General features: G+C 38.3%; 4 protein-coding genes and 1 long non-coding RNA gene across 29 annotated transcripts in view; 2 read left to right on the top strand and 3 right to left on the bottom strand.

Moving 5' to 3' along the window:
- Positions 1 to 367: 367 nt before the first annotated feature.
- On the bottom strand, positions 368 to 1,932 carry LOC120908676 (ubiquinol-cytochrome-c reductase complex assembly factor 1). The gene is made up of 3 exons (XM_040319932.1): positions 1,796 to 1,932; positions 1,037 to 1,729; positions 368 to 966 (listed from the first exon to the last, which is right to left on the bottom strand). The coding sequence occupies exons 1-3, from the start codon at positions 1,826 to 1,828 to the stop codon at positions 874 to 876; spliced, it is 819 nt and encodes a 272-aa protein (XP_040175866.1). The 5' UTR covers positions 1,829 to 1,932; the 3' UTR covers positions 368 to 873.
- A 203-nt stretch (positions 1,933 to 2,135) lies between these two features.
- Positions 2,136 to 5,562, bottom strand: LOC120908675 (zinc transporter ZIP11). Of its 7 annotated transcripts, XM_040319925.1 has the most exons (7): positions 5,405 to 5,562; positions 5,250 to 5,334; positions 4,769 to 5,166; positions 3,384 to 3,846; positions 2,917 to 3,307; positions 2,581 to 2,838; positions 2,136 to 2,496 (listed from the first exon to the last, which is right to left on the bottom strand). In XM_040319925.1, exons 4-7 carry the CDS (start codon positions 3,724 to 3,726, stop codon positions 2,418 to 2,420), a joined length of 1,071 nt encoding a protein of 356 aa, XP_040175859.1. In that variant the 5' UTR covers positions 3,727 to 3,846; positions 4,769 to 5,166; positions 5,250 to 5,334; positions 5,405 to 5,562; the 3' UTR covers positions 2,136 to 2,417. The 7 variants fall into 7 exon arrangements, with proteins under 7 accessions (XP_040175859.1, XP_040175865.1, XP_040175864.1 ...); XM_040319931.1 differs by lacking the exons at positions 4,769 to 5,166; positions 5,250 to 5,334; positions 5,405 to 5,562 and adding an exon at positions 4,507 to 4,644; XM_040319930.1 differs by lacking the exons at positions 4,769 to 5,166; positions 5,250 to 5,334; positions 5,405 to 5,562 and adding an exon at positions 4,309 to 4,473.
- A 275-nt stretch (positions 5,563 to 5,837) lies between these two features.
- LOC120908678 lies at positions 5,838 to 10,126 on the top strand. The gene is made up of 2 exons (XR_005741161.1): positions 5,838 to 6,088; positions 9,446 to 10,126. It is a non-coding gene; the product is annotated as an uncharacterized LOC120908678 (long non-coding RNA).
- On the bottom strand, positions 6,071 to 20,297 carry LOC120908672 (rho guanine nucleotide exchange factor 18). Of its 9 annotated transcripts, XM_040319914.1 has the most exons (26): positions 20,196 to 20,258; positions 19,972 to 20,031; positions 19,746 to 19,861; positions 19,221 to 19,481; positions 19,054 to 19,151; positions 18,799 to 18,971; positions 18,604 to 18,733; positions 18,385 to 18,518; positions 17,899 to 17,967; positions 17,231 to 17,337; positions 17,094 to 17,164; positions 16,963 to 17,018; positions 15,848 to 15,925; positions 14,755 to 14,826; positions 14,237 to 14,402; positions 13,450 to 14,144; positions 13,253 to 13,385; positions 13,012 to 13,169; positions 12,812 to 12,924; positions 12,063 to 12,086; positions 10,791 to 11,800; positions 10,528 to 10,696; positions 10,349 to 10,454; positions 10,156 to 10,282; positions 9,997 to 10,094; positions 6,071 to 9,927 (listed from the first exon to the last, which is right to left on the bottom strand). In XM_040319914.1, exons 3-26 carry the CDS (start codon positions 19,798 to 19,800, stop codon positions 9,597 to 9,599), a joined length of 4,434 nt encoding a protein of 1,477 aa, XP_040175848.1. In that variant the 5' UTR covers positions 19,801 to 19,861; positions 19,972 to 20,031; positions 20,196 to 20,258; the 3' UTR covers positions 6,071 to 9,596. The 9 variants fall into 9 exon arrangements, with proteins under 9 accessions (XP_040175848.1, XP_040175847.1, XP_040175854.1 ...); XM_040319913.1 differs by having other exon boundaries at positions 19,746 to 19,824; positions 19,972 to 20,279; XM_040319920.1 differs by lacking the exons at positions 19,746 to 19,861; positions 19,972 to 20,031 and having other exon boundaries at positions 20,196 to 20,297.
- An 865-nt stretch (positions 20,298 to 21,162) lies between these two features.
- Positions 21,163 to 23,298, top strand: part of LOC120908670 (potassium voltage-gated channel subfamily H member 6) — a 28,423-nt gene continuing 26,287 nt past the window's right edge. For 6 of the 11 annotated variants that reach the window (XM_040319904.1, XM_040319908.1, XM_040319907.1 and 3 more), the window contains exons 1-4: positions 21,164 to 21,521; positions 21,603 to 21,748; positions 21,813 to 22,112; positions 22,194 to 23,253. The gene's annotated coding sequence lies outside the window, so the exon portion shown is untranslated. Of the gene's footprint in view, positions 21,522 to 21,602; positions 21,749 to 21,812; positions 22,113 to 22,193; positions 23,295 to 23,298 lie in introns of those variants that run through there. The other 5 variants (XM_040319898.1, XM_040319900.1, XM_040319899.1 and 2 more) reach the window with 5 other exon arrangements.

Here is a 23,298-nt window from a genome sequence, read left to right as displayed (position 1 = left end):
TCAGTTCCGGGAACGGTATGGATTCAGTATCCGTTCTAGAACCGGAATGGGTTCGGTATCGGTTCTAGAACCGTTATGGGTTTAGTATCAGCTCCAAGACCGGAATGGGTTTAGTATCAGTTCCAGGACCGTTATGGGAACTGATTCCAACACCTTATAATAAAGCGGTATTTAAAATTTCATTGCGTAGCCCTGTAACCAAGTTAAATTAACTAGCAAATTGAAACTGTTAGGGAAAGTAAACGTTTTAATCTTTTCTAAGCAAAACAGTCAAAAGTAGTAGCAAAAGTATTTTTTTTTTAATCTCTGAAATGTAGGTAGATTCTGCTAATTTCGGATATTACTTTATTGTTTGCTGGACATGATATGCTGACGAACGAGTCTTTTTATTTTCGTTATTATTCAACTAATTTTCAGGATTCAAATAGCTACTTTACACTAATTAATCTATTTGGTTGAGCTAATCGTGCAATCCGTTACATGCGGACAAATTGAAAGAAATCTTAAAACTGAAATGTTTAACTTTGCTTGATGTTTGCTGTTAAGAATTTCAACAAAAAAATATCAAAAATATTTGTTTTTGCACTGCTGTACACGAATTTAAAATGGATTGCTTTAAGATTGTTGTTATTCATGTGTGGAAGTAAAACATAGAAGTACGCATCACAACACAGATAAATTATTTCATTTCATCCCTTATGCGCACCATCGCCTATAGGTACATCACATTTCAACGACATGTTCTGCTATGTATAAATAATGCACATACCTTTACATAGAACTACTTTCTCGAACCATTCGGCCACGGGTAGTACATACGGCAGTGCATAGCCGATGGATCCGAAAACTCGTTCACTCTTTTGACCGTTTAGGCTATGTAGGTTGTCTACTTTCAACTAATGGTGCCCATTTGATCGCTGGTTTGATAGCAAAATCGTATCTGCTTAGCTGATCAAGCATCGAGACCTACAGAATGACGTTGAACAAATGTTGAGTCCATATTTTGTACGGTGGATGCATTCATTCATCGACCTACCTGCTTGCGTACATATCCGACCAAGAGTTCCAGCTTTTCGTAGTCGTCACATCGTCCGCCCAAAAACCGGCGCCACAAGGCAGCCGCTAGCGCTTTATCGTCGTAGCTAATACCCTCGTCGTACGAAATCAGCGCTGCCTGGAACTGTTCGGAGAGTTGCTGTATTTGTGGACGCACCGCCGATGGATTGTCCATTGTCAGTTGCTTGGCTCGGGTAGTCACATCATTCCACATGGTTTCTACGATGCAGTTACGCATAAATCGTCCAGCGGCGCCCTTTTCATCCCCTTCTGCCATGGATCGTACAAGCAACATCCATACATGCAGTTCCGTGATCAAGAACCAGGTATTGAACGTATCTGGCATATTGAAGTACTCGAAGAACTGCGAATAGTTGATATGGTCAACGACGGATTCGTAAAGTAAACAGCTGGAAACGCGCAATCTTGTAGCAGAATTATCAATCCATCCCATTTTCTTGATAAATCGTTTCAGAAAGCCATCTTTAGATTCCACATCATGCACATTCGTCGATACAGTGGCCAATATACGTCCGGTATATATCTTTCGCGCATTTCGGATTGTAGTTGTGGGACATCGGTGAGCAACATATGAGCAACCTAATTCGGTTGGGGTCCGGTTTTCCGAATGCACTAGATTTACGGCGAACCCCACGCGAACCTCGCGGCAAAGCTGTAAACATAATTGCAAAGGTTAAACAGAATGACAAAATTAAGTACTACCAATCGTCTTCTATACCGATCCTGTGAGCCTGCTCGTGGCTCGAATCATCTTATTGCGAATTTCGTAATACTTTTGCACTATTTTTATATTATTTGCTGTGGAGCATGCAATACCTTCGCATTTCACAACACCTGTACTGCACGAATAATCAAACGCCACGGATTATGGGAGACAGTTATTTGACAGCTCGCTTGGCAGCGAATAAATTGGCTGTTGACCACAAAGTGCACACAGCTGGAACGAAATGTTAAAATGTAGAAGCTGAAAATGCCACCAACGAGCTTTGATTTACTAAATGTGACATTATTTCGATTGAAACGTACATCAACCTAATGCAAAACAGCAGACAAACCAGTTAAAATTATACCGCTATAATCAGCATTAATTAGATGTTTATTTAAGCACTATGTTTCTGATTTGTAGTGTGCCGATAAAAAATTAAATTAAAATCTATACACTGATCCATAATCAAGTGAGTGATTGGAACAAAAAATATAATTCACAATTCATTATAATACTTAGAATCAAGTACCATTTAGTAGACACTGGCTCGTTCAATCCAGATGCAGCGTTCCGTCATCCAGAACGCAGTCATTCCCATAAAACTCAGACTACATACATCTCCATCAGATCCGTCTTATCCAAGCCCCACATCTAGACACATCATTACTACGAAGCCTGCGATCGTACCCCACGTTGCTATTAGTCCATTGTCACTGGAATGTATACAATCTTGCAGTTAGCTAATATCTTACTAAACCGATAATTACTAGTTGCATTCTAGCTGCAACAGATCATACCTGGCATGTGCTTCCGGAAGAATATCGTCGGCTACTATGTAAATCATGGCGCCAGCGGCAAACGATAAGGCATATGGCAGTATGATGGTGGCGACACTGACAGCAACTGCCCCGAGCACTCCAAATATAGGTTCCACCATGCCCGAAAGCTGCCCGTACCAAAAGCTTTTCCCCAAACTAAACCCAGCAGCATGTAGCGGTAAACTCACTGCTAAGCCCTCTGGGAAATTCTGTATACCAATGCCAATCGCCAGATTGCTATGAATTAGAACATAAATAAAACAACATCAATTACAAGCAATATTGCATGCCAATAGAGACTGTATCTCCTCATACCGAGCTGCTTCAAATGTGGCCGACTCGGTCGTTCCAATTGCACCAAAACTAACGCCTACGGCTAAACCTTCTGGTATGTTGTGCACTGTGATCGCTACCACCAACAGCATAATTCGTTTCCACTGCGACAACTGTGCGTCCAACTGACTTTGGCTGTTGTTTGTATACACAGCCTGTTCCTTGACCGATGTCGTAGCGCTACCCTTCCTTCGCTTCCGAGACACGCTACCGTGCTGTGCATTAAGGCAGTCTGCAAAGCTGTCCATTCCGATTGCTAACGAATGATCTGCAGGATTTGGTGCCATTCCAGCGTATGAGCTTTTGCCATGCTCAGCAGAGACTTGATCATCCATAGCAATATCTGCCTTGTCTTTGTTGGCATTGGTAAGAGCTAGAAATAAACCGTACAAGAATTTCAAACCGAACGGATTAATCGTAGCTCCACAATAAAAAAAACAGATACTTACCAATCATCATCGTTGGGCTGTTAATGCCCAAGTAAGAGATGACTTTGTCGGTACCGTATACAAAAATAGCGCCAAACAGAAATCCTACCGCAACGGGTATAAAAGCAAACTCGCCTTTGCTGCCATACATGTGCGAATTTTCGGCCAGTTCAATCGCTGGTGCAAGTAAGGACCAAAACGAGGCTGCAATCATGACGCCGGCTGCGAAGCCAAGAGATATATCCAACGATTTCCGTTGATTACCTCTCAGCAATACCACCAGCCCGGATCCAAGGGCCGTTAACCCCCATGTTAAAAGCGTCCCCAGTAGGGCTTGAGTGACCGAGCCGTAGCCTTGAATCATGATGAAAAATTAATTGCGGATTGATTTACGCCGTACATAGGCGGCAGCAGCAGATGGAGTGGATGCGCCAGAGATAATCAGTAAGCTGGCGCCGGCTTGATGAGCATGCACCAACGGTTTCTGGAAAGAAAATTAACAAGTCATGCTAGTTAAAATGTTGCACTGATAAAAAGAAAAATGCACAAAAACATTCACACCAAACCCACGTGCAGTGCGCTGTATGAACAATGGCTGTTCACCACAGAGAGCTCACAATGCAATGCAGTCAAATCGGGTGAGAATGCTCCACAGGTGCACATCACTTATATACATGAGGAAGGTTACAGCAAAAGGAGGGATGGTAAATTATCATCTAGCCTCCTTAGATATGTTGTATGCTCGCGGGTGTGTGTAACTGCTACACAACACAACAACAACGCATCGCTACGTACAAAGGTACATAGTGCACCGTCGCTTCGTTCCTTGAGCCCGATAATAAGTGACACGTCGCTCTCGTTCGCTGATAAAGATTGTTTCTCACTATTTGATGCCCGACATCTCGCACGTATCAGTGATCAAGTAATAAAACTATAAACTGATTACCCAGCGCAATGCCAACACAAAAACAAACACGAATGCTTCTTTTACTTCACAACCCGACACGGTGTTCGACACCCATCATTCGACACAGGTTGATGCTGCCCGCATCGCAAATAATGTAACAGATGCTGTTACACTTGTTTGTTAAGCTGCTAAAGCAAACACCAAATAAAAAAACACACATTTTTTACATTCACATACATCTTCTCCACAACTTCCGAATGCTCTCTGTGGGCTATCGCAATAGTATAATAATCGCACTCAACCAAACACACATTAATGAAGCGGCCGTGTATTTCCAGCCGACAGAGCTTTCTGCTTTTGCGGCTCTACATCAGTCTTTAGCCTTCATAGCCATTAATCAGTAGGAATAGGAAGTATACCGCTAGTGGCCAGCAACTATGGAGTTTGTTAAGGGTGTTTACTACACTTCTTAAATACAGGAACCGCTTCACAAACTCACCTAGCAGCTTCTCTTTCGGGGGAAAACCAATCACCACTATTCGTTGTTTTGCTTCGTTGTTATTCCGCGCGATGACAGTTCACGATGACAGCTGATCTTGTTGGGTGGCAAACGTCTAGGTCGCCGACACGCAGGAATGATTGTTGAAGCGGGTTTAATTTTTATTACGTTAAATATTACTACTACTATCCTATGCAACACTAAATCACACTAAATAAATTGCTATCAAATATCGCCAACTAAATTAACCGTACTTCCGTGCTGAACGGTATCAAGGAGTTCTAGTTTCGGTTTCGAAGGCTTCGAGTCTTTCAACAAACTGTCGTAATTTAAATGAACAATGCATGGTCCATGCTTTGTGTCGGGTTCAATTACATATACCGATACGGGCAAGTTTCCTAGAAAATATGTACATAACAGAAATTGTAAAACATAGGCTCTTGAGCGTCCACACACCGGAGTCCACTGGCGCTGTTCGAACCTGCTGGATTCGGCTTCAATGTTACCGCTTGCCCAAACCGCCCTTTCCACTGCTTAAGACTGGCCCTTACGGTGCAAACGTATAGCTGAAAAGGTAGAACGACACAGTCGTGAAATATGGGTCCATCACAATGCAAGATGCATGATGGTACTTACCAAAACACACAACCCAAAAAACCAACTCATCCATAAAAGGGCGTTATGCCAATTATCCATGCCGTGTTGCTTTCTTGGCTCCTTTGATCTGGTCGGATACGATCCCTGTCGATCCAGTCGTCACGTAGTACTAAGCATTGATCATCAGAGCCTCACTCGACTCTGCAGCGTTCAGACTGATATACAATGAGTGCAAAGAGCCTGAAATAATTGAACGAAATATGGACCTTTTTTTGATAAGCACTATCAACGGTCTGCGCGTGTAATGCTTCCTTTCCGTGCTTTTTACCACGCTCATTAGTCCATCCACCGCTCTTGTGTCCGTTTTTTTTATGTGTGTTCTAGATGATCACGCTTCAAATGACCATTCAATTCATTTCATCCTTGATCACGATCCCAAGCAATATTTTTATTGTTGCGGTAAGCCATGTCCGAACCACAGTGACGATCAAAGCTCATGATGTAATGTGGCTCTAATCAGCTTAAAAACAGTGACAAGCCACTACGAAAAAAAATTTACTCCATTCGATTATTTAAAAAAAACGTCATAGAATGCTTCCCAAACACAATACGATGATGAATTCTTTTCCTTTTTATTTTTGCATCAGTTGATAAGAAGGGACCAAAAACGAAACGATCGAAAATAACATTCCGCTCTACAATCGGTTATTGAGTTTCTCATCTGTTCGTTCATATTTATTCTAACATTTCAACAGTGATTGAATGATAACATTTCAATAACATTTCCGCCGTCGAAAATTTGTGTGTGTGTACGTGTGTATGTGTGTGTGGCAAATAGCAGGAGCTGTTTTTCAGCTGCATTCCATTTTTCTTTTGTTTGCTGTGTACATGGTTTACAGTTCAATTTATTAGTCCGTTTGTGGTACTGGTACATTTATTTCTTCAAATAATCTTCACTACTCAACTGATTCATAATGGTACACCGTTTGCTTAAGCTGATCGCTGGTATGTTGTGTGTAGTGTGTTGGCCTGATTGTGGTGTGTCCAATGCGTGTCGTGAATGCATGTATGTGTGTATGCGCGTGTATGTCTGGGGGAAGTGGGTGGGTATGTAACACTCATCAGACAACAATACTGATCGCGTAAATACATTAACTGTTAAAATATTATGCAATATAATGTGCAATATATGTATTCATTCTTTGTAAGGGATTAAGAAGTAAGGAGGAAGAAATAGTTGCTTCTGAAGACAAAGTTTGTTCAACATTCTGTATTGTCACTAATGACCCAGGCAACGATTGTTTGTTAAAATTTTATAGAAGATCCACTACTAATCCATCGAGTGAGTGAAGTCAACACAAATCCTACTACGGATACACACGTCTGTCTGCAGCGATAGTTACTCCGCCTGTTGCTTTCTTCACATACAATTATTTCGTAACAATTTAAAGTATTTGCCTTTTTTTAAATATACCTTTCTCTTCGCCTGGTTTAACAGTGTTTTTTTTTTCTTGCTTATTACACGATACACGCTACCCATTCTATTTGACATTTGAATAAGCCGTTACATTCTCGACAGTCTAAATTCATGATTGTTTTGCAGTGTTCTTTTCCTTCTAGTAGAGAAATTCGGTGGATTGAGTGACACAATATGCTCGTTAATTCTTCGCTTTCTAACGTCTATTGTTGTTTGCTATCCAACAACGTATTCGTTGAAACGCCACCCTACCTTCAACAAAGTACAAACAGTTAAACCACATTAGCGAAGGTAAATTAACTAAACGGAAACAGCGTTAATGTGCGGTTCTGCAGGTGGTAGATAAGAAATCTTTTCGTTTGAGACCGGTTTCTGATCAACTTAATGCGAGCTGAGCATTCTTACATGATGGGACTGATTAGAACAATGCGTGAAATGTGGATACAAAGCATGTTTTCTCCATTTATATTGTTTTGCCTGCAATTGGCATTCTGCAACAGAACACAACATGTTACATACATCATCTTATCACCAGATCCATAGCTTAGGAGGCGCACTAGGCATTCAACGATCATTTCAATAAATATGATTATTGAGTTTCTCATGTCTAAAGAACAATGTAGGAAGGAATGTTAACAACATGTGCCAAAGGCTTTAGCGCTTCAGTGTTTGTTTCCGTTTCTCGATATAAATAGTGTGTAAAATGATTGAGCAGTTTATAGTCTTTTTCATATTACTTGATACGCCATCATATGCTATACATAGGGTTTATATACATGAATGTATGCATTAACACATTGGTATTCATATGTTTGAATATATGTTCCGATAAAATGGAGCTTTGTGTTCTTCCCTCAAAACTAGACGAAACTCTTACAATGTACACTTACGAAGAGGGTTGTTCGAAAAGAATGGTTCATATGCGAAGGGATTTTATGTTCTCTTGTGTCCTTAATCATATTACAAATACATTTTATTTACGTAATAGTACACAACTTTCACATTGGTGATTGCATTCGAGTAGTGTGGAATCATGTTGGCCGGCCTCAGGCGGCCATTCTATTTTTATAATCATATTATTTGTTTTTTGTTACTCGCATGATTTTGTTTGCTTACGAGTGTTGATTCCTACATACTGCCATTCTTTTGCTTTCTGCTAGCCCCTTAATATTCATTCTCATTCGTACTACACGTTGAGTTTCTTCATTTTCATTCCTAGCGTTCGTTTGATTTAAGATTTCTTTTATAGCAACATTTCATTATTAACCATTTATAAAATTCAATAATTGTATTGTCAAGAAGTTAGCTAAACAGAGCATTGTAGTTTTGAGGACATCCTTTGTAGCGTTTTTTTTTGTCACACCCTCCGTCATTTGGTTTGCTTTTGTCTGTACACAGATATTGTTTTTTAACCATCTTTTACCTTGGCAGATTGTTTGTTTAAATCAAATGGTTTGCTTTACTTTAACTTTTATACTGCTACTAAACACTATTATTATTATTATCGGTATTATTTTAAGTGGTATTTGTAATAGCAGTAATAGCAGTAGTAGTGGAAGTTAGGTAAAAACAATTTCCTTTCATGTCATTTAGGATGTTTTATGATTTACTATATATTGTCCCTAAGTGATTGTAGTGTACATGTGCGTTTGTTGGGTATGTGTTAATGTACGTTAGTATATCGTTTTTTTTTTCGACGCAAAGTTATATTTTAATACACTTTGTAGAATATACAGTTTCAAATGTTGAATAGAAATCCAGTACTATTCTTGCTAACAATTACGCATTTAATTAAAACAGGGCTAGTTTTTGTTCAGTACAGTCTTACAGTCATGCTTGCATTATATAGTTCTAGGTACATTCTACATAGGAGTTACCATGAACACATACTGCCATTGATGTGCATGGGCGAACAAGTTGAAGAATAATAAAATTCATATATCTTTCTAGTCTCTGCTAGTCCAGGGGGGAAAAATACTTTTTTACGATTTCTCAAACCGACAAAAACGTCATCACAGTATCAATAAATCAGTTTTAGTTCAAACAGTTCATCACTCATAAGAAGTTGTGCTAAGTAGATAGGAGTAGTAGTAATGGAAGGTTCGGTGATTCCAAACAAAAGTGTGTCGAGCAGTGTGATTGAAGGATCGACAAACAGACGCGCGCGGTAATAAAAAAAAATGGGTTAAAATGTTGACGAAACACGATTTCTTGCTGAATTATTAATATACGCTTCGTTACTCATGATAGATATCATTGCGGAAAACATATCATACTAATCCTTCTTGTTAGTCGTATGTCCATAAAACATATAAAACACGTTCAACTAACACTATGTTTCACGCTATCACTAAAGTCGCTCTACTTCAATACAACAGCTCTCATCGCTACCCACATTTTACATCGTAAAGATGCCATACACGTTTTATCAATTAGCAGCACATCTCAATAACACATATATTTGACATTAATGTAACATTCATTCCTAATGGTCTTTCATAACCATTACGTAAAATACTTGATATAGGCCATAATGTAGAATTAAGTACAGTAACTCTCCATCACCTATTGAATTGCATGCATTTCTTTTTGGGGGGTTTCAGTCACACCAACTAATACTCATACAGCTGAGCTCAGTGTTTTAAAGAAGTCTAAATCATGACGAGGAATGATGAAGCGGAATGTTTGTTTACTTATTGACGAAAACCAAAGCAGAATGGTATGTTCTTAGATTTCTACCTCGACTGGCGTATATCAAAAGTACATAACTTCTTCCTCTTTGGCTTTGTTGTTGCTGTCACTTTTACTTGTCGTAGTGTCGGATGATTTAGGAGGAGATTGCAGGCTAGGATGACGGGAGGATATTGGCGAGGAAGTACGCTGTCCGGTTGATTCGTGGTGAGCCGTGTTTCTAGCAGGAACGAGTGGCGGAGGAGTCGAAGACATTGCTCCCATAGAGTGTGTCGACGGCGAATACTGATACGTTTGAGGAACAGGCGAATTGGCCGTGGTGCCAGATGAAAGAGGATAGTTGTCCGAACTTCTTAGGCGAAAGCGTTCAGGTATTTTTGGATAGGTATTGGTTCTGCACATTACATTAATAACATTAGCACAAAAGAACGTAAAATTAGGTACCAAATTATAGAAGACATACCTAGTAGCAGGATTGCCCGATTGTACTTGAATTTGCTGCTGTATCACGGCAGGACTGCTGCCGGTCCGTGAATGATTCGGAGTACCAGTGGAAGAAATCTTAACAATAAATGCACCATTAATACAATGTACAATTTCAACTAACGAACGCCACGCATACCTTCTTGTCTGCAAGCTTCAAGGGAAACATTTGTGTCACACCACTATTTGTTCCATGAGCAGCCGCAGCTACATTACCACTGTTAGGTGACATTACCATGTTACATGCAGTAGAACCAGCCTTTGTACTACAACAAACATATTATTTTTAAATAATAAATTCCCTCCTCTCATCCCTTACCCTTAAGCCTTACCTAGATAACGAGGATAGTTTTAACGGGAGCTGCTGTTTTATGTTTGTTGCATTGATCTTTGCTGCATTGGTTGCGCTCACTAAGTTAGCTGGAGGTGTCTTCGTGACTAAAATACAGTCGGAAGAAATTTTACAATCAAATTAAATCCAAAACGTTACAATTTCCAATACAATACGCACTGCTTGCTGTTCGCCATTTATCCTTTTTGCGATCGATTGTAACAGAAGATCCAATCATCGAACTTGCCGGGATGCTTCCAGCGAACGCACTATCAACGTGATGCTCTTCACTAACACTTAGAGCCTCGTCTAAAGAAGTAACTACCCCGGTTGGTATTGGTAGCGCAACCTGCAATTGTTGATGGTATGATGGTATGAGTGTGAGTGCAAAATATAAAATGATATCGAAATCAAATTGTTCAAACAATTAAAAGTATACTTACGCTGGGTGAAAGCAAAAGTCCTTGGCTGGATAATATTTCCATCTTGCGATACAACTGTTCGCGTTGCTGTCTGATATCTTCCTGCTCAGCTCGTATTTGTTCCTGTTGTGCTTTTTGTGACTTTTTAGTTTCTTCGAGCTCTCGCTCCTCTTGTTCTTTTTGCTTTTGCCAAGCTGTCTTTTCCTCTTGTAATTTATCCTGTAAGTTGCGCAGCTCTTCCAGCTGGTCGTTATGCCGATACAGAGTTTTTGGATTTTCGCGATAATTGTTTAACTGATGTTGCAGGCTCTGAATAGTTGTCATTTGTTGTGAAATAATGCAAAGCAGGGTATGCAAATGATGTGATACGTGTAATGCTGCGTAATTCTGATCTTTGGCTAGGTCAGATGTGATCCCCTCTGGGGCGTTGCTGCTGCCCAAAAGTTTCTGTTGACCGTACGGATTAGCCAGCATCAACAATGCCTCCACGTCCAACGGGGAGGACGAGGAATGAGCATTTGTCTGTTGTTCGCGTTTCTCATACGTTTCGCGGTTGGTAAAATATCCAGCAGATAATGTTGAAAGAACGGCATCTCTTGAGTTGACACTGTGCATTGTCAAATTACCACCACCAGTTCCTGCAGCTGTGATAAGTTGCTTGGATCGACGTTCGTCAAATCCACCAAACGTTTCTGCTCGTTTTGGTAAAGTAGGAGATATAAACAACTCACTCTGACGTTCGCCAACCGAGCTACTGGACCTAGATAGCGGTAATCCCGTAGCAGCCGTATAGAGCGATGAAGCCAGAGAACTTATTTCTTGAATAGAGTTCAACACCCGTTTCCATATTTCTATAGTATCACAGTCATCGGAAATAAGATCTCTATACGATCCGTAGTTCGAGATAAAAGACTCTACAGCGGGACCCAGCTGCTCAGCGTTTTGCTCATTATCCAGCAACAAGCTCAGCTGCAGTGCAATCTTTTCTTCGAGCAATATGGCTTGCTCAAAGTCTTTCTGTCGCATTTTACCTGTCGAAAGGAGGGGTGGGGGTTAATTGTTCTGTAGATTTAACTGGATTGAACTAATATTGTTAACCCTCATTATGATTTGCTCATACGTTATCATCAATAAATATCACAGTGTTTAAATTCAATCTAATTAAAAACAAAAAAAACTACATAAAAGGTCAATAAAACTTTGAAATATGCCAAAACTGCTCATGCACTCCACTTATACAATAATAATGCTAAATAATATACGACGCGATCAATCGAAGATTTAGAATATTACCTTCCAATTCGGTTGTTCCGAGAGCTTCAGCGTAGAAATGTTAGAAACAGAACAAGCAATCTATATTTAGTACACCAATTCCTAGCTATATAAGACTGTCATTTTGTTAGCATTCGATGTCGTTTTCAACACGTCGTGTATAAAGATCTGTTTGCCACTTTACAAACATAAGAATAAATAGCCATACATTTCTTAAGGCGCAAAGTTACTTTAAGTATTCAGAATGTCTTTGAAAAAGTCAAACCTGTACGAATTAATAGCAAAATATTTGAAAAAAAACTGACAAATGCCAAAATATCAATAAGTCAACTGTATCAAAATATGCTTTGCTGTCTATCTTCCATGTTAACAGTATGTCGAACTATCGCATTATTGTACTTGTATACGTACATCACATATATTCAATGCAATGTAAAATACTATTACTTGTTGTTGTCACGACGTTTTAATAGTACGGATGGATTACATGTTTTAAATATGTCAAACAATTATGCGCCACGAATAAATAATTTCAATTATGAAACGCTGTCACATTAGATCTGCCATATATTTAAACATAACACAGTTCAATAGATTAAGCCATTTAAATCAGTTGAAGAAAGGTGCAATCTAGCAAGAGATAGAGGATCCGTTTTGAATACTAATTTACAGCAAGTGTAGCTTAATTCTTTTGATGTGACAACACAATATGACACAGTTCTAAGAACGACACATACTTTAGTTGCTTTCGTAATAAATAATATACTTACAAATTATTTCTCTCATATTGGCTTGCTTCAGATCTATGATTTTTTGTCGCTGTTCCATGCTCATGTAGTCTTCTGCTTCCGACTCATCCGAGGGACAGTCGATGACAGCAGCGCTATAGCAAACAAACAATAAAAACCAAAATGATTACGTCAGGGAAATATGAAATATGCAAATACTACAACCAAATTATAATGCGTACCGTATTGATTGAATCCATACATTTTTATCTTTTGGATTTTGTACCTTCAGTTCGTACATTTCCGGATAAGCCGGATTAGAAGATATTATGTAAATACCTCTTGATTCTGTACCAGCCTTTTCGCGAATTAAAAGCTTTTGCAATGAAACAACACCAGCCTGAAATACAAACAAATATACATTAAACATCGTGTTCGATTATACTGATCCGTTACATCGATAAAGCGCCATAACAGGCATACCTTATTCTCGGGAGTGAAAAATGAATATTTATGCGAGTTTTCTAAAAGAAAAAACAGGCAATCCGACAAGACAACCACCAGCACGGTCTGCATTTTCGATCGTCCTTGCATCAGAGTGGCCACTCCCTCAAATCTGTAACGGTTTCGGCATTTCATATCTATATCCATTCGTTAAAGTATCCCCTTTCAGTATTTACCTCAATTTTCTGTTACACGATATTATGTCCGACTTTTTGAATTTGTCCTTTTTAAATGTAGCACAAGACTTGGCATCGATTCTTTTGAATATCTCTAATTGACGATCCTCTTTCTCCTTATCGGCCACCCTAGCATCCACATCAACTAGTATCTCTTTTACCAGCGACATCGCTTTCTGTAGCTTCTCTTGTTCAATTTTATCCTCGCGAGAACTCTTCAACAACGGATCGATCAACAAAGGGTATTTAGTTAGGCGCTGAGTGACAAACAGAATACACTCAGGAATGCCTTTCTTCTTTAAAAGTGGATTCTGCTGACAATGCTTATACCATTCAGCAAAAACGTTGTCGCCAGTCATATAACACTTGAACGTATCCAATGCAGATCGATGATTTGAACAAAATTCACCATAAGCGCTTTTAAGCTTTTGAGCCGACATAGAGGAAAAGAAATCGAGCAAGATGTCGGCGATGCTGTCAACTACGTGATGTTCTCTTTGTTTTAATCTCAGCTTACGAAGAAATCCCGTATGTAACTCGGTTAACTCAACAAGTCGGGGAAACATCCGTTCTAGGTTCAGATGGCTGAAGTGTTTCTGAAGACTCTCCACAAATACCTTCTGCATGACTAGTAATGTTTGAACATGATGCTTCTCAGTCATGATAAATTCATAAATGTGTTCTTGTCGTTTCACCTAAGCAATCAGAGAAAAAGATAATAAAGTATTGGGAGGTTTCAACAACGTATTACAACGAATCCGCATTTTCTCAACTATATACTACTCACCTGTTTATCTTTTAATGCTTTAACAACTTCTTTGGGGACACTGGGGCTCCACGAGTCATGTTCATCGATTGCAACGCCTAAGATAGGTTCAGCACCCAGATCATGTGGGCCAATAGGCGCTTCGTGCAGAAATTCGTCTCTTATTAGCGGCACGTCGTCAGAATAACTGCAATGCAAGTAACGAATGCATAAGTTTGAATTCACATTTTCCTAGATATCAGTACCAGTAGATGAAGCATCACCCACACCGGTACTGTGTATTGAATATTTAATAAAATAATTCGATGATCTTGAAGCATCGACATATACACATTTTCTGCATGCGATTTTAATGTTTTAGATATGCTTTGTGTATTATTTCATAATGCATTAAAATAATGAGATCCTTTTACGATGTAGGAAAAATAAATACTCAATACAAATACATTCATAGTTATAAAAAAGTTACAAAAAGAGAGCAAAAGATGACACAAACTCATTTAAAGATATCTTTCTTTTTCTATTCAATATATACTCACTTAGCGTTATCATTATGCACGTTTCCATCATAATAGTCTCTACCCTGATCATCGTGTTGCGAGGAATTGTGGCTATAGCAAGCGAAAGTAAATACAAAAAACACATGAAAACGTATAAATAAAAAAAATGACCACACGGTCCGCAACAGAAAATTGCAAAGCAAATAACGAAGATTATAACACACAAACAAAAGTTGCAAATAGCAAATAAAAGAGAAAATATAGCAGAGTTCTGAAAAGGGTAGAACACATCGGCATCGATTTGCTGCCGCTATGTTTTAAAACATATTTAGAGAAGAGAGTGCGCAGTGGAATGTGGTTTTTAAGATTGCAATTGAGAATACAGAAGAGATTGAAGAGAAAAAACAGACAGTATAGTAAAGAAACATGTGCTTTAAGTACGGTCTTCTATAAGAAATGTAAAAAAAAACGATCTCGCCTTGCCGCTGTTACTTTAAGCTTGTTTGTTCAGTCTCTAATATGCTAGCTCATTTATCTTTCCATTTTGCTTACTTTCTTTAGAAGCTGTTTTTGGATAATAATCCAAAAATAGCAGCAAAATAAAATATAAGCTGCGTTGCGCCTGTTTCCTTCATTTTCTTTCGTTAATATAAACAATTATAAATGTAAAACAATGCACACATTTTGTTGCGAATACACATAATAACCATAGCTAACAGCTTATCTATGTATGAATGAAGTTCAAATGCAATAATGCAATCTAGAAACAAAGATCAAGGGCGGCAGGATAGTATATCAGGCTTCGACCGATAGCGTCTTACGGTAAATGCATGTACCAATTGCACGCACAAACATAGCAGAAAGTTGTAGCATTTTACTTGTTGAAGACAGATACGGACAAATAGGAAAGTTTAACAGAGATGAAGAGAAGAGAAATAGTGAGAGATTTATCTACCATTTTTTCAGGAATTCTACCGCTGAACAGAGAAGAAATAGAATGTGTTTATTTTTCGAAGGGAAAAAGCAATAGTTTTCTTCACAAGAAGACTATGGAGTAAAAGGATAGCGGTGGTAATGAAGATAGATAGATAATCAGGTTGTTAGTGAGTGAAAAGTTTTTTACTAGCGTTACCTAGCGTGTTGTGATACCACGCCTAATTTGTTAGCAACCAATCGCCACGGAGAGTAACATCCAGTCATTTTTTTGCCACTTTTTAATTTTTAACACAATGCAATATGCATAATGGTGGTTAGCGTTAGTAATACATAAGAATAAAGACATTTGTGATCATTTAATAGATTTTTACCCAGAGTTTAAATTTTCATAGATAGTAAATAACTGCCCGGCTGATGAAACATATGACACAGAAACTGGATACTAACTCAACATATACCATTAGTAGATCAATAAGTCCGTATAAAACATAACAAACTGACAAGAGAAGACAGTTTCGTATTAGCACTAGTTCCAACTGTGACCTTCAAAAAAGACCAACACCTACTGTACATTCTTAACTGCTTTCTTTTGCTTGGGCAACAATAAAAATGGCTAATATCTTGTATACCAATAATGATACAAAGCGAATTAGCATTAACTATCGACTGCTTGTGTGAATAGCGCACATACTCTTGCATCATTTTCTATAGTTCATGCCGTAAATTACAACTACTTATTATTGGCTTTCAAGCTTAAATTAGGAACGGAACTGATACAATAAAAAGCAACCAAACATTACGTTGAAATTAATACTCAAACGTACGGCGAAATATAAGAAATATAAGGCTTAAAGCAAGCTCATTCACAATGTAAGTGATATTATTCGAGTTTGTTTATTTGCCAGAGTTATTAACGTAGAAACTATACCAACTGGAAAATGCATTCCTAAAACATAGTTTTTAACTAATTTCAACGTTCATACCAATGCAAAAATTTAATTCATAATCAAAAGCAAAAATACAAATATTTCATTAAGGATGCATGGAATTTGTTTTAATTTAGTTTAATCCTTATTTAAGCGGTCTTGCGACACTAATTGCGTTTTTGTTAGTCAAATCTTTTTGTATGTTGCAAATTAGAAAAATTAAACCCAAATTATTTGCAGGCCAAAATGTAATCCATTATTTATATAAATTCAATATATGGACAGGCTCATTACAATACGATTTAGAATGAAACTGATGCAGCCAATTTCAATTTCTAAAAATTGTACATGACATAGAAAGCGTCTTTAAACAATATCTAATTACCTGTTGGCAGAGCTCTTCTTGTTGGAGCTAGGTTTTGGCTGAGCTTGAAAGTATTTCTAGAAAATAGAGGAAGAGAAATATATCATGGCAATGGATGCATAGTGCAGAAGGAAAGTAAGCTTCAAACATACCTTTGCAATTTTTGCTTTGCATTCTACGGCATGCTCTTTGTATGTAGCCAGGTTTATTACAGCTCCGCATGCTACAATGAAATATTAGCATTAATGTCAAATTACTTACTACGTGTAAAACAAACTGTTATACAAACCGTCACAAACAGAAGATTGCCCTTTTGTTTTTGATTTATCTTTCTTCTTACGAAAGAATAACGACCCACGTTTACGCCGTTTTTCATGATGCTCGGGATATTCCTCACTAAATTGGAAGTGTATTGTAGAAAGAAAGGAAATCGTCAGTTTAACTTATTATCGATTTGAGCAAAACCATACCATAGAAATGAAAAATATTTCAACCAAACCCTCTGCATAAGTATTTATTAACCGTTATATTAATTATTTTATTCGATGTAAGGATGAAGTATACACACACATTAAAAACATCGGTAAAGCATAAAAAAGATAAAAATGGTCAGCCTGCTCCGGCCTTTAAAAGATATACAACAAACTATTATAGTTACATCATCTAGACCGGTGTAAGAATCTAGATAGGAACCCAAGAAGAAGTAGAGAGGTATAGAGTAGAATATAGCGAATGGGCATATCATTGGTATAGGCCCAAACCAATAAATGTGAAATCTTTTGAAAGAGGTACGAACATTAGTGTGACAGTAAAACATGAACAAACTACCAACTACATTCACATTACATCGGATAGTAACGCGGCACTAGTGAAGAAGAGATGTTTCAGTCGTTGTATAAAAACGCTTAAAAATATTCAACATCAATCAAAATCGATTAAACAACACGGCACACTTACTTTTTATCTCTCACACAAAGTAGTGATCGATCATGAGTTTCATCTTCACTGTCAGAAAGATGCCTCGAACTTGCCATTTTAGGATTTTTTGTAGGGAAAGAAAGGAAAATACAACATTATAAAGCATAACAAGCCGATTTTCCAAATGATCAAAATTAAACTGTAGCCAATTTACGATTGACAACAACTTGCGATATGTAATTGTGTACGATAAGTTTGAGTGGATGCGATGATTAATTGTCATGGATTGCAATTCATAGCTAGATGGACCCAATTCATATTACACCCAGGGAACGGAACCGGATTTGAAACATCGCATTATGCTCAGAATCTGATATTGCAAACTATAAAGAATTACTACACTGCTTAACTAGGGATCATATACCCAAATTGTCGAAAGAAAAACACACATCAGCTATACCTAAGAGATTGCCTTATGATAGCTAATATTTTTAGTTACAAAGCACGGGGACATTGGCTACTTACGATACTAGGTTATCCTCCTTAACATTTTGATTTCGAACCGGAGCTATAGATGGAGTCGATATGCTTTTCTGCAACGGAATCCTTGGAACCACAGGAACCAAATTTCTTTTGGCCACTACTTTCTCAAAGTCTCTCTGCAAATATATATAAGAATATAAATTCATGTGTCCAACAAGGATGCGAACAATTTTGATTCTTTTGTTTCTTATCAACACTAACCGCTAGTTCAGCCTCATTTAAAGAATGTGTCGAAATTCCACCCGTACTATTTCGACTAGTTCGATTATGAAGCCGTTCTGCTGCTCGCAACGATTCCTGCTCTTCGCTGTCGAGACTCGACAAACTGACACTGCAATTACAATTACAATGAGTTACATTACTGTTTTATCGTCATTTCGATAACGACAACCAAACCTTTTGTGTGATGATTTTGTGCACTCTGTTAAATCCTCGATAGCCGTCCATGATTTTCGCCTATCATTGTTTAACCCATACAACACATGGTGATGCGGCCAAACGTTGATAGGGTTGGCTATGGTTAGATCGGGCAGCGAAGGACATGAGGAAAAGAGCTTTGTCGAGGATACCTTGGGAGATGGAGTAGATTTAGATTTTATAAACACTTGCTGGATCGCATTATTAAGTATCAATAACAACAAAGCTACATACAGTTGAGCCAATGCCCCCTAGAGCCGTATTTTGTAGTGTGGTATTTTTCATGTGCGCTACACTTTCCCGGAGACATTGTAGTTGATTAAGAGTGTCCTCTGCAAAAAGGATGTTTTGTTTAAAGTTTATTTTGAAGCTCATATCGCTAGTATATTATTTCGACTTACCAAGGAAGTTGAACTTGGCTCCAGGGCTGTGAGGGGTGACACTTATAATTGGCACCATGTTGCTGTGGTTATTTGTAATCGCGTCACTGTTGTGGCTACCGTTCGTTCTTGCCGATCCGATTACGCTTCCTGCACCTGTTGTCTTCAGATCATTGTAATTCTCAATGTCTTGTGGGCAAGCCGAAGCTTCCGGGCATTTCGGAGTGATGGATTGATCTTCGCTCAAATAATCGATAACCAAATCTGCGTCATTCTCATCATCTACAATAGGAAACATTTTGTTAAATTGAAAGTTGAAAGAGCGCTACTGTAGAAGAGACCCTTGTTAAGATTCAAGCAACACACAAACTACCAACAAGCACACAAAGACTACGTTTAAGCCCAAGCACACCATTATGCATTTCAATCGTATACAAATTCTTTACATTCCTGGATACAATGTCGCCCTTGTTTTATTATGCGGTTAGTTTCCTCTATTTACATCCAAGTGCCACTAACTTGTTGCGGAACGAAAAAACTCTTTACCTGATGACAACAACAAAAGTTCTTCTGATAACACATTATGATGTATACCATCCATCTTGTACTGCAAAATGTGCAACAGCTAGAAACAGGGGATGTTGGGGGTGTAAATAGCCAACCTACAGCATTCAGCGTCCCGTGCAATACCAAACAAGATAGCTTGTCTGCATCAGCAAGAAAATGCACCTGTTTGCGACACTTCGGCACTCCAATGCCCTTTTCTACTCACATTTGCTTCGCACAGGTACAATTCAACTTAAAAACATTCTTAGTTCCCTTCCTACAACAACTACCGAAAGAAGGAAAAAGTATGTTTTTTGCACACGTTCGATACAACCTTTTAGTTGAAAATTTATTTTACAAAATATCGTTTACACACAAGCAAATAAACACGCACACACAAAACTAGACACACATTGTAGCACGAAACATGCAAAACAAACATTTACATACGTTTTTACTACGTATTAGCAGCGATTTTTGTGCTATTTCTTAACTTATAAACTTAATAATCTTTCTTAGCTTTTTCTTCTTTGCCTTTTTTCAAGAAAAATCAATGACGAGTGCCCAAGCAGCACAATTTGCCTGTTTGACATTGTTGATGTCATTGTCTACCTTTTGTGACAGCTCTTCTTGACCGACACTGGCGCCATCTACCGCTAGCTAGTATTACTACAGATCGTTTATATATCACAATAAAAATACGTTACACGTGTTCAAAATCAATTTATTACACATCCTATTTTATATTTATGACGTTCTATTTTATATTTATAAGCTTTTTGCAGCACACAAGCATGGCTAGTAGCTGACATTGATGGATTGATTTGCTCAATGCTAACTGAGCAGAGCCCTGTTATTAGGTACAAACAATGGCCATATAGTGTACGATGAAATTTAAAAAAAAATTATCTCATTGCACTCTGCATTACTGCAACTACGATTGATTCACTAAAATCACTCGATATTGGCGAGAAACAGGAAATGGTCAACATGTGCCTCGTACCTATTTGTACAAATGTTAACAATCACTATACTTGTGTGGGGCGGTGTAACACAAGCGATAAGGAAGCGATAAGGTCGAATGTTAGGTAAGTAATTGAATCGAAATAACATTCACGTGATTTTTGGCAACGTGAAGCTCCTTCATAAATTTAACTTTGTAGCAGTAAAAAATGACCGGATAAAATATGCTTGCTTGAAACCATATTTCCTTCCTGAAACAAAAACAGTAAACGCATACTGCCGCTGTTGATTCGCTGCCACTTTTGAAAAGCATGTGCACCGCCAACACCAAGTAGATGCATGTTATTGAATATTTAATGCCAAAAGGTCAGAAGTTATCAGTTCTGAACGGTACGCCCAAATAGTGTTGCCGTCTCTTCCTTGCTCAAAAGCACTCACTTAATCTGTGACGCTACTTACGCGATTGTCCGGTATGACTTTATTCAACACATCTTCAGCAAATGATCCTCACGACCGGAGCTGCTACCTGCAGTGATTTCTCAGTCGTAGTAAACACGTAGGACGGAACGAGAGTGTGTCGAATTTCCTATTTGCTCTAACGCAAACATGAAGATCTTTTCGAATTTTTAAATACAGTGCCGAGATTTTTCGACCAGTGGAGTTAAAGTTTCTGTGATATCGATACATAGTGAACACCGTCAATCATGTCTTCTGTGAACATTCCAAAAAAGTCTCACTTTGAGGCAAAGGTGCTGTTACGCAGTACCTCGTTTCAGAAGTTGTGCTCTATACCGTACAGTTTCAAAATAGAAGGTGAATTTAAGACCATCTTCCTTATCTTCATGAAAATGTTGAATATAAATTTAATTTAATATATTTTTGGCCTTCCACCAGCAATTCAATCGTATAAGGAACACATCAAAACAGTCATAAAACTGCTGAAGATTGCAACGCGAGCTTATGTGATTTCGATTTATTTAAAATGTATGACTACCATCCTCTTCAACGAATACATCTTTAAACTATGTGCCCAACTGCAGGTATTGTGGAAGGTGTTGATTTTTTTTCTTCTCCAATTTAAATCACTTTCATTATCCAACGCAGGGTTACTATCCAGCTGCAGGAGGTGATATTTTGGAAGCATCGACAACCGTCACTCCGAATATTGCAAATGTTCGACACAGCATAAAGACAAATATTACAAATTCGCAAAAGCCAACCATCTTAAACTTGATAATACTTTATAAAAAAGCTATTCTCACTATCCTGACCTACACCTGCATTCTATATATTGCACTACAAATAATTTCTTTACTAACCGTCCTTTGGTGGTCCTCGAACATACCGTTTGGCCTTGTGTTTCTTATGCTGGATTTGAGCTACATGGGTTTCATTATGTCTAAGGTATGATTTTAATGCACTCCACCCAATTGGTTAAAATGGACAGTATCGTAAGTTTTACAACGTATTTTATATTTTTTACAGATTGCATTGTGCTGACCTTATGAGCCATATTCATGGTCTTACCAGCAGTACTGTTTAATACACAACGCATATACTTGCAAAAGCAGAATAATTCTTAAAGCTACGATTCCTCCAAAGTCAACGACATTTTGATAAGAAAACTATCCTACCGAGAACCATTGGCTAGAAAAAGAACATGCGTCTCTGCAACATCATTTCTGCCATACGAAACGTAAAGTGAACCGCAAATTCGTCAATCAATCTACCGAAAACAGTAGTGGAAAGACAGTAGTCTCTTTTGTTAGTTTTTCCCGTATACCAACAACAATCACCACCCGCCGTACCACCCTCAACACAGTAGTAAAATGTATAAGCGACGGATGGGAAAAAGAAAATTTGAGTAAATAAAGCGCTTATACCTTACACAGAAAGCCTCTGGAACTTTTGTCGAAATAGCATATCCTTCGGTAAACGCCGCACTTTCTCTCGTTCTCTCTTTCTTTCTTTCTCTCTATTTCTTTCATTCTCTCTCGCTCTCTAGGTTTCAGGGATCAAAACAAACTACCTACGCTCACGAGAGCCGATTGTAGGGGTTTTCCGAAATTTTCCAAAATACCGCATTGATATGCTTATTTCTTTCGTTCCTAGTGAGAATATCATGTTTTGCTTACAGTAACTTGTATTTTACTATCGACTATAAAGTAACACCTGCGTTCATTAAAATGTAACCTACTACACAATAAGAATTGGGGAAAATATTTATGGAGCTATTGCTAAGCAGATTGCGGCATTGGAAAATTCAAAGTGAAAACCCCTGTACAGAAATGACGTTTGTGAAGCCGCATTTAACTACTTTATTTTCAGTTAGTTTATGCAGACATTTAGGCGAAGTTGCACGCGTCCGTGTAGTGTCATAGTTCCCGCATGTCCGGCCCGCGCGGCACCTGCCTCTGCACAAGGATACGCTCAATTTCGTGCTACATTTGTACATTTTTTACACCTATTCAACGCTTAGTGATTATAGAACAAAGGTTCAAAAATAAACGAGTGCGAGTGCTGTGCGTTTCCGCAGTTCATCGTGGTACGGCAATATTCGAAAGCGCCACAAAATTATACATTTCCGTAC

This window comes from Anopheles arabiensis, chromosome 2 (genome assembly GCF_016920715.1).
Source record: "Anopheles arabiensis isolate DONGOLA chromosome 2, AaraD3, whole genome shotgun sequence".
NCBI classification, from domain to species: domain Eukaryota; kingdom Metazoa; phylum Arthropoda; class Insecta; order Diptera; family Culicidae; genus Anopheles; species Anopheles arabiensis.
This window is presented reverse-complemented; position numbering and strand designations above follow the sequence as displayed.

Bases quoted from the DNA above. Each gene is read 5' to 3' on its own strand.
- LOC120908676 (XM_040319932.1), bottom strand. From the start codon at position 1,828: ATGATTCGAGCCACGAGCAGGCTCACAGGATCG. The intron at 1,730-1,795 runs GTATAGAAGACG...TTATGTTTACAG, and splicing joins CGAGCAGGCTCACAGGATCG to CTTTGCCGCGAGGTTCGCGT. The intron at 967-1,036 runs GTAGGTCGATGA...GTCATTCTGTAG, and splicing joins TCGGATATGTACGCAAGCAG to GTCTCGATGCTTGATCAGCT.
- LOC120908675 (XM_040319925.1), bottom strand. From the start codon at position 3,726: ATGATTCAAGGCTACGGCTCGGTCACTCAAGCCCTACTGGGGACGCTT. The intron at 2,839-2,916 runs GTATGAGGAGAT...TCTAATTCATAG, and splicing joins GCCACATTTGAAGCAGCTCG to CAATCTGGCGATTGGCATTG. The intron at 2,497-2,580 runs GTATGATCTGTT...TATACATTCCAG, and splicing joins CTTCCGGAAGCACATGCCAG to TGACAATGGACTAATAGCAA.
- LOC120908672 (XM_040319912.1), bottom strand. From the start codon at position 19,800: ATGGATGGTATACATCATAATGTGTTATCAGAAGAACTTTTGTTGTTG. The intron at 17,019-17,093 runs GTATGTTTGAAG...TCTATTTTCTAG, and splicing joins GCAAAGCAAAAATTGCAAAG to AAATACTTTCAAGCTCAGCC. The intron at 10,697-10,790 runs GTAAGTATACTT...CAACAATTGCAG, and splicing joins GACTTTTGCTTTCACCCAGC to GTTGCGCTACCAATACCAAC.